Consider the following 10,558-nt stretch of genomic DNA (forward strand, 5'->3'; position numbering starts at 1 on the left):
TTATTTTGCTTATTTCATTGTCTATTTTAGTATTTTATTTATATCTTCATCTTTATCTCTTGTTTCCATTCATGCTGTATTTCTATTTCTACTTTGCACGGAGCATTGGAACAAAAACAATTTCCCCCCGGGGATTAATAAAGTATTCTGAATCTGAATCTAAATCTGAAAATATTGTCTTCTCTCCCAGGCCTTGCAAACAAAATCTGCAACAAAAAAGGTTCCCTCCCTGAAACATAGTTCAAGCTTTTCATAATCATCCAAATCAAAGAAATAAACATAAAAGGAAGACATTCTACTTAATAATACCTCCCTCTCAGCCTCATAAACAGGACAATAAAACAAAAAATGAACTTCTTTCTCAAGTTCCTCTAATTCACACAAACAAAGTCTGTGCTCTTCTGGACAGTTACTAAACCTACCAGTCTCTAGAGCTAGATCTAGATCTTTGTCTTTTGTTAAAATTATACCTCACAAAAGGTTCTGTGCTGTAGCTGTTCTTAATGAGACAGTACGTTCGCAACTTTGGTTTATACCAAATATCAACAGACCAAATATAGAGCAAAAATGAGCAAAACATTTTTCATCCAGATGTTGTTGGAGGCCTCTGATAACAAAAGGGTTTTAATTTTTTTACTTTTCAGTAACTTTTTAGGAAAATGTAAAATTGAAATGTTGGGCCGAGTTGGGAACAAAATGTCTGTATTTGTAAGAACAAATGTACAGAACAACTAAAGGTTAACTTGCGGGGTTGATTGCAAAACAGACAGTACAATACATAACAGACAGAATCCAGAATCACAGACTGTCAGGAATAAATCATGGACAATTGGTGGGTCACCACTGGTTAAGAAAAGTGATAGCAGATGGAACAAAGGATGATCTGTAACACTTAGTGCTACATTTAGGGAGGGAAAACCTCCGCTCTGATGGAAGCATCTGAAACTCAACATGGAGGGGATGTTGGGAGTCTGAGACAATGAGGAGGGAAACGGCTTCATTGGTGATTTTCAGACCAGAAAAATTCATATTGGGCCTATAAAAAAGATTTTTCAGCCAGTGACACTTGTCACAAGTAATGATGTATTTGGTTGGGGCTAAATATCCACATAATCACCAGCTGGACAGTCAGCAGGTTGTTGGTTTTCTTTATCCTCTTCATCTGCCTCTTCATCACTTGCATCAGTGTCTTCTGATGCTGTTCAAGTCACATCCTGCACACTGTATAGAAGACCTCTCTTTGCCGGCTGGTGGTATTTTGGAATGGAAAAGTCTAATAATAATAATAATAATAATAATAATAATAATAATAATGATGATGATAATAATGATAATAATAATAAAATTACAAAATCAGAGCACTGTAAATGCACTGTGTAATAAATATTAATGTAAGACAAACAATGCACACTGTATTTAGAAACATGCTTTATGGCAAAATATGTGGAGCATAGTTTTGGCTGACGGCACGGAGGCACACGCGTGCGCGGGGCTGTGCACGGGCACACAGGTACGTACATACACACGTAACACGGAGAAAGAATGAAAGAAACAGTGCAAATTGCACAGCGCAATGTTTAGTTTGTAATGTTTGTAGGCTAATGTCAGTAAAGTGAAAATATGTAATGGCTGGCTCGCGCACACAGACACAGACGCGTGTTCGTTCAGTAAAATAATTACTTTAGTCTTCAGCAAGTGTTGGTGCTTGAAATTGCATGTCCCAAGTGGTCTCCATGCATGCGCAGCTTGTGCTGCTAATGGTGCTCACAGTATGAATGGATAGTGTCTATCGACATGACGGTCTGCACCCGAGTAAATTAGGTAGCCGCATGCTCGCAGCAAACATACAGTACACTGTAGGCCTACATGCCGTGGCTCACGCACACGCTTGACTGTTTACATGCCACACCTCCTCCACAGTGCTCGCTCCTCCTTCTTCTTCTACAAAGCCCTCTGTGAGTTCTGCAAATACTGCCCCCCATATTGACCACTGGCGGCCTGACGGACTAACTGCGCCTGATGAGCACCACTGTGCAGTACGGTATAGCTGCAAAATTCACACCTCTGGCTCCCCCCCATGGCCTGGCGGGCTTACTGCTCCTCAACTGCTCATTCCTATTCCTGTCCATATTAAAAACTCCACTGCTCGTCTTCCTCGCCATACTGACAGACCTACAGGGGTTACAAAGGATAATCTATTAATTATTTCTGGCAACTCCACCACTCACTCCTCTACTCTCAACACGTTTTCTCCTGACCACATGCACATTCATTTTGGTTTCATCAATATTAGATCAATCATTAACAAGGCTCTTCTTATTAATGACATGATTGTTGACCATGGCATTGACATAATGGGGTTATGTGAAACCTGGCTGAAACCAAATGAATTTCTTCCCCTTGTTGAAGCCTCTCCCCCCAGTTATTCCAATTCACACATTGCCAGATCATCAAAATCTGGTGGGGGTGTCGGCCTAATTTTCAACTCAAATTTAGGTCTCTCACACAATCATAGACATAAATTGTCATCCTGTGAAATTCTCACCATGCGCCCCTCTGCTACAGCTGGCCTTGGTTCATTCTACTCAGTCATGTTATATCGTCCACCGGGACCTTATTCTACTTTTCTGGTTGAGTTTTCTGATTTTCTTTCTGACCTTGTAACCCACGGAGATAACATAATAATTTTTGGCGACTTTAACATACGTGTTAATTGTAAAACCGATCCACTTACCAAAGCCTTTACTTGACTGACACTTTTGGTTTTGCTCAGCTGGTTCATGAACAAACGCACTCCAATAGTAACACACTAGACCTTGTACTCACCCATGGTATTAACATCTCCGACCTGTCAGTTTTGTCATATCCTCCCACACTTTCTGATCATTGCCTTATTAAATTTAAAGCTGACCTGCCCCACCGGCGGTCAAACCATACTGATACTTTTAGCAGCCGCCGTATTGATGACTCCACCATTTCCAAACTCGCTGGCCTGCTCCCGCACTCTCTTGCTACTCTGCCAGAGCAATCTGTATCTCTTGATGACCTCACAAATGATTTTAATTCAATCTTAAGTGCCACTCTTGATTCCATTGCACCACTGCGCACAAAAACACGTCGCTCAAAAAAACACCCGTCCTGGTTCACTGACACCACACGCACACAAAAACACGTATGCAGAAAGCTAGAACGTAAATGGCACTCATCTAAGCTTGAGGTTTTCCGACTAGCTTGGAGTGACAACCTTCAGGATTACAAACGTATGCTCTCTGCTGCTAGAGCCTCTTATCTGTCAACTCTTATTAACACAAATAAAAATAACCCAAAATTCCTGTTCAACACTGTTGCAAACCTCACTCGCCAACCCTCTTGTGATACTAACTCTCCATTTACAGCTGATGATTTTCTTGATTTCTTTAATGGCAAAATCTCCTGTATTAGAGATGAAATTAGCAGCCATCTACTTAATAAGTGTGTAAACCCATCCCCTAGTCCGGTTTTAAGAATCTTAGATGAGACTATGACACTCTCGCACTTTCAGACCATCTCTCTAGATGCGTTTTCTAAATTACTGCTCTCATCTAAACCTACAACCTGTTTATTTGACACTCTCCTGGCAAAACTAATTAAAGAACTCCTTCCGATTCTAGACACCCCGCTACTCAACATTATTAACAGGTCCCTCTCATCTGGCATTGTCCCCATTTCTTTCAAATCAGCTGAAATCAAACCACTACTCAAAACTACTCTTGATCCTGAAGTTCTGAACAACTTCAGACCAATCTCAAATCTCCCTTTCATCTCAAAAGTCCTTGAAAAAATAGTCTCCAGTCAACTTACTGATCACCTTTCACGCAATAGCCTCCTCGATCCTTTTCAATCTGGTTTCAAGTCACTACATAGCACTGAGACTGCCCTCACCAAAATAACCAATGACCTTCTCCTTGCATCTGACTCCAATTTTTCTTCACTTCTCATTCTTCTGGATTTAAGTGCAGCTTTTGATACGGTCGATCACAACATCCTGCTAGATCGTCTGTCCAATCACGCAGGCATCCATGGTACTGCACTTTCCTGGTTACAATCATATCTGAGTGACAGAAAGCACTGTGTCTCATATAAAAACACTACATCTATATCCTCCTTAGTGCAGTTTGGCATACCACAGGGATCTGTCTTGGGTCCCTTACTCTTTTGTATATACTTACTTCCCCTTGGTGACATATTTCGTAGATTTGGCATTAACTACCATTGTTATGCCGATGACACGCAAATTTACATTCCACTTACACCCGACAATCAACTTACAAATCTTGAATCCTGCTTATCTGCTGTTACTCACTGGATGTCACAAAATTTTTTATGACTGAATGCCAACAAAACCGAATTACTAATCATAGGCCCAAGCACCCAACTACCACTCCTCACTGACCTTAGTCTAAACATCGACAATTGTGTTGTCACCCCAAACTCAACAGTTAAAAACCTCGGTGTGACTTTTGATTCATCTGTCTTTCGATGCTCACATCAGGGAAATCACTCAGATAGCATTTTTCCATCTACACAACATCTCAAAGATCCGTCCCCTGCTAAATACCTCAGATGCAGAAATGTTAGTTCACGCCTTTGTTTCATCTAGACTAGATTACTGCAATATCCTCCCCTCTGGCCTACCAAAGTGCAGCACAAACAAATTACAACTTGTTCAAAATGCAGCAGCCAGGATACTAACCAAAACCAGGAAATATGATCATATATTTGTTTGTGCTACCGCAGTGCAGCACAAACAAATTACAACTTGTTCAAAATGCAGCAGCCAGGATACTAACCAAAACCAGGAAATATGATCATATAACCCCAGCTTTAATCACTCTCCACTGGCTCCCGATCCAGTCCAGATCAGACTTCAAGCTGCTTTTACTCACCTACAAATCTCTACATGGCCTAGCACCCCCATACTTATCTGAACTAATCACTCCATACGTTCCAACACGTGCTCTCCGCTCACAAAATGGTAACTACCTCACAGTCCCCAAAGTTCACAAAAAATCAGCAGGTGGTAGAGCATTTTCCCACCGTGCCCCACTTCTCTGGAACCGGCTCCCCCAACCAGTAAGGGATGCTGAATCCGTTGACATCTTTAAATCGAGACTAAAAACCTATTTATTTTCCCAAGCATATGGCACAACTTGATAGCACTTTTTATTTTATTTTAATTGTTTTTGTAAATAATTGTCCTTATTTGTAAATTGTATTTTTTATTTGTAATTTGTATATTTCTAATGTATTTTTTTCTATGTGAACTGTAAAGTGTTTCGAGACCATGTTTATGGTGATTTTACACTTTAAATAAAGCTGAATTGAATTGTTAAAAAAACGTGAATATAAACAATAGAAATGTGGGAAAAATGCAAAAACGGCATTGTGGCTGTCTGCACATGACCAAGATGAAAGCCTATGTGCAAGTTCAGAGAAATAGGTCAAAGCAGTGAGGAGGAAAACAGATGATGACGGACGGAGGGACAGAGGTTTCTCCATTTAATAGTAGGATACTAGTATTTTATTGTTGTAGATAACGTGAAGAAATTGATAGGGTTATGGACTAAGTCTTTGGAGTCAACAATGAAGTATTTTCCATGCGGAATAATACTAATGCAAATTAACCCTAACCCTATTTACACATATCACTGGATGTAAACAACAGCGTCTGACTAACCTGTTGTGCTCTCTGCCTATCATACATAGGAACTTACATCCTCACATTCAGAGACATTCTCACCTGTCCCTGAACAATGCAACAAGCATCCCACAAGACATTTGAGAACACCCATAGCCTGTTTCTGCCTGATGCCAGAAGTAAACACGTAAAGGGTGCAGTGTCCACATGTAATGTGTACGTTGCAAATGCTATATGACTACCACTCTGACCCAGTGTTGTAAAATTGCAACAAAGACATAACAAGCTGAAAATCAAATATGATAAATATTCTCCACAATAACTAAATATCTGCCTGCCTTAGACACCGTAATAATCACAAAAAATGTTACATTTTATTTAGTTGAATCTTGACAGATCTGCTCTAATAAAACAAAGGGATAACATCGACAGTCCGCAGGTTGTGTAAGCTCATGACCAGATGGCCAATAGCAGTGGAAGGATAAACACTAGGACCCACTTTTCTTCTTTTTTTTTAGTATAGATAAAAGTGATTTTTTTAATTTTGCAACTGCGGGCCTCAGACGGTTATATCAAATGCATACATAATGAGGAGGGAGTTTTACCTTGCAAACACAAACATGACAAACTGACTCCAGACTGGACCCTCTGTTAAACACAGCACATGTGTTTGAGACAGACTGCATCATATCTGTGTCTGAAAAACAGCTGCAAAAGCTGCAGCACATCTGGTCCTTAGATATGGCACACTGGCCAATCACTGTAGTAACAAGACTGACATTTATAAATGGCTCTGAGTGCAGCTGCTGGGCAGAGGACAATGACATATTTTGGAGGAGGTGGAGTTCAGAACATGTTGACAGCTGCTTGTTTACTTTTCTTTCTCCTGCAGGTGAGAAATGATCATGTTGCTCCGATCTACATCATCAACCTTCTCATCTCTGACGTCATTCAGTTCTGTTGCATGATCGTTGCGGTGGCAAAGCCTGAGAAAGGGGTAATTGACATCTTCGAGAATTTGCATCGCTATAGTCTGCTGGCCAGTGTTGGGTTCATGGTGTGTGTCGCCCTGGAAAGGTAACTGTCTGTCTGTCCAGTATGTGTGGAGCTCCTTCTGTCTGACCTTTGGTGGACTGCAGATTTCTGAAGCTGTGTCTCTTGTATTTCAGGTATTTGGTCATCGCCTGCCCACTGTGGTACCACTTCAGACGAACCATCAAGATCTCTGTGCTGGTCTGTGTCGTGGTCTGGGTCCTTCCTGCTCTCTGTCTCCTCAGTGCCTATTTTTGCTCATACTGTGATATAGCTGAAATCATCTTAGCTGTCTTTTTACTCCTTCCCCTCCCACTGCTCACATTCTTCCTGGGTGGGACCCTCAGAGCTCTGTCTGCCACCATCTCGGTCCCATCTGACGAAAAACGACGAATTTTAGGAATGTTGGTCCTGGTGCTGCTGATTTACACGCTGCTGTTCCTGCCCAGCATCATTTGGTCCCTGGCACAGAAAAAAGTGAATTCTATTCTCTACATCCTGTTGCATGTGTTTCGTAGGTTGAGTCCTCTTGCAGATTTAGTTCTGTATGTTTTCATGAGGAAAGGTGCCATAGACAGGCTCTTGGCCGCTGTGTGTTGTTGCAGAATGGACAGCAATGAAACCAGGAGTACGGCAGTATCAGTGGTGACAACACATCCACAGTCAGCTTCAAGTAGGCAGAGACAGAGGGACACAGAGACAGAGATAGAGGAGGAAACAGAAGACATGTAGGCAGACAGGAAGGATAGAGACACAACAGATTCTGTCCTCTACTGATATGATTTCCAGTAAGACACCTAACTGTAGATACCAGGAAGTCTTGTCCTGACTCTGCTGTGGGAGTTCTGCTCGCTGGGAAATTTGTGATGGCTTCAACAAATGTTAATCAAATATGTTTTCCATAAGTTTAGCTGTAAGTTGATGTCTATCATTATGATCATTAATCACAGCAACAAACCAGATATTATCTTTGATTCACTGAGCTCATTAAAGCTGCCACACTGTCTTAAACTAAACCTTTATTTAGACTTTAACACAGAAAGAGCATCTTAACAAGTCTGCTGGACTTTTTACTGCTTTAGTCTCTCATATTCATTTTAATGAGATTGTTGACTATATTTTCAGTTGTCACTCATGTATGTTTATCCCAGACTGTGTTTGATTTGCTTTTTTGTTATATTTTGTAGAGATCATAAACTATACTGTTTGTTTCTTTATTTGATCTAAGTTTTATTTGGGGGCGTCTCAGTGGAACGCGTGCTTGTTTTTAGGATTTGATTCAGAGCAGATATTTTGCAGCTGTTGACTGTCAATATGGATAAAATATTATATCACAGTTTATCTAATGTTGTTTAAAATTTATTTTCTGAAAATCAAATAAAAGAATCTGGTTCTTGACAGAATTGTGGATGTCTGCATTTGGCTCACTCACTGCATTAAAACACTGCAACTTTATCTATAAAGCACGTCTTAATCACAGAGGTAATTCACAGTGCTTTACAAAGACTCAGAAAAGCATCAGCAATACGTAATAAAATCAGAAAAACATAAATTCAAATACAATGAATGTTTAAATTGGATGAAGTTAATTACAATATAGATGGATTTACCAGAAACACAGTTACAGTGCTGTAATAAGTTGCCTCAAATTCAACAAAGGAAATATAGGTGCAGCAGAGACACAGATCAATTGAAGGCACAGGAGAACAGCTGAGTTTTTAGACTTCAGATGTGAAAGTGGTTATGAAGTTGCTTCCAGCAGCTTCACCCTGTTTGGTTCTGACTCAAGGTTCTACCAGTTGACTGCTTCCTGAAGATCTAAGGGCCCCACTGGGTTTGTATTCTTCCAAGTGAAGAACTGAAATATGTAACTTTTAGTTTCACACAGGACACCAGCAGTGGTCTCCTGAGAGTGAAAGTCCTGTGTTTGTGTAACATTTTGTAAATGAGGGAGAAAACTTCCCAACATGGACACTGGTGTGTGAGCTGCTTTCATTTCTCCACACTGTCACACTCTGAAACACGTACACATGTATTATGGCTCTTCAGGATCATGTATGATCATACTGACACTGTTGGTGTTAAACACAAGAAGTCCTGAGGGGCATTCAACAAGTATTAAGAAGTAGAAGTCCTCATTTGTTGATGAAACCCTCGTCGTGTGTGATGTCATTGTGAAGAAACATGAAGCTTTGCTGACATCTTGTGGCAGCAGCTATTATTCATGTGTTTTGATGTTGCAAATGTCCCATCAGCTTTGTTCTCCTGTGCTTTCAGTTGTTCTTATGCCAGTTAACTTTGTCTCCACAATGGTAGTTATCTGGTATCAGATGCTCCAGTTTGAGTACCATTATACAGACAAACTTTGTTCCTTTTCAGAGTATTAACTCTTACATACTGTTCATGTCAAATCTGAGCAGTTTTGACATTTGACAGCAGTAAAAACACCCTAAATGCCATTCTTTTAGCCTGACATTTGATGACTTCTCCTGAAGTGACCCAAAATGTACAAAAATGATATTTTAAAATCTTATACTTTTGTTCAGATGCTGTAACATTTTTATACATGACTCTGCCTCAGGTCATATTTGACCCAATTCTACTAAAATGTATTTTAGGTCGACCAGTGTCAGTCCAATCGTGAAAAAAAGTGGTTTTAAGGAATCTTGAAACTCTGTACGACATGTCTGTGTACATTTTTACAGGACAGTGGGCATAGAGTTTAAGGGGAGCTTTGATGTCTGCGTTCTCACCACATTAACCCAGGTTCCCACAGAGACAGGCGCTTGTTGGTCATCAAATGTCATGGCAGAATCTCGAAACAGTGAAAGAGAAACTACATACACTTGATCACGGTGCACATGAGGAACAGAGGTCATTGGTTGCCCTGACACTGGCAAGATCTGCACCTGCAATGTAACAAGGTAACCTCAAAATAAACAAATAAAAACCAACCAAATCCCCTCTAACTATCAGATCATAAGAGAGGCTGGAGGGTCATAAGACGATAAAGGTACCTGAGCTGACATTTCAGTGACTGAAGGAGTGGAAAAACAACTGGATGCAACTGTGGGAAACACACGAAAGGGACACACACACACACACACACACACACACACACACACACACACATTTAAATTATTCTGTTTTTTGTTTATGTTTTAGGTTTAATAGGAAATCATTTGTAATAGCAGATTCTTTTTCTCCAAAAACGAGAGAAAAAAAAACATTAAATAAAGAAAACATAAAAAAACATGTTTTTATATATAAAGAAGAATTAATAATTCCTTTGCAAATGCCAGATAGGCTATTTATACATTTGTAGTCCAAAATTAGGCATGGACACTTTTTGTGACGGGATATTCTCGGGCTGGGTCAAAATGAACCCTTGACAATACTGTGAAAGTACAACATATAAACAGAATGTTATTTTGATCTTATCGTGGTTTGTTTTAACTCGGGCCATGCTGGCAGCTGCTGACAGGGTGCAGTTCATGGAGTCCAAAATGATTTCTCTCAGTACTGGAGTTAAGTTAAAGGACTGCTTGGAGAACATAAGGAAGATATTGAAAGACATTCTATGCAGGACTTTCCTAAAAACAGTGATTAGACTCATACAGAATAATCCCTGTCAGTCAGTTAGGGTGGGTTTCATAAAGGTAGCGAGTAGGTGCCAGACCATAAGCTGAAGACATCCAACAGACAGAGCCAAAAAAGAGATGTGTTGTCAGCTGTGCAAAGCAGAGATGTGTGGAACATCAATAAATGAAGTTAATAGATGAACAAAACCACAGTGTGAAATACAGCACTTTAAAAATGAGGCGACATTTCTGAGCCACAAGTATGAGG

General features: G+C 40.1%; 1 protein-coding gene across 1 annotated transcript in view; it reads left to right on the plus strand.

Annotated features, from left to right (window-relative positions):
- LOC126406350 (mas-related G-protein coupled receptor member A6-like) overlaps positions 1–7,441 on the plus strand; it is a 14,801-nt gene extending 7,360 nt beyond the window's left edge. The window contains exons 3-4 of the mRNA XM_050070555.1: positions 6,570–6,754; positions 6,847–7,441. Of these exons, the coding sequence (XP_049926512.1) occupies positions 6,570–6,754; positions 6,847–7,441 (780 nt within the window). The remainder of the gene's footprint in view (positions 1–6,569; positions 6,755–6,846) is intronic.
- The last annotated feature ends 3,117 nt before the right edge of the window (positions 7,442–10,558 follow it).

The sequence above is a fragment of the Epinephelus moara genome, chromosome 19, assembly GCF_006386435.1.
Source record: "Epinephelus moara isolate mb chromosome 19, YSFRI_EMoa_1.0, whole genome shotgun sequence".
In the NCBI taxonomy this organism is placed as follows: Eukaryota; Metazoa; Chordata; class Actinopteri; order Perciformes; family Serranidae; genus Epinephelus; species Epinephelus moara.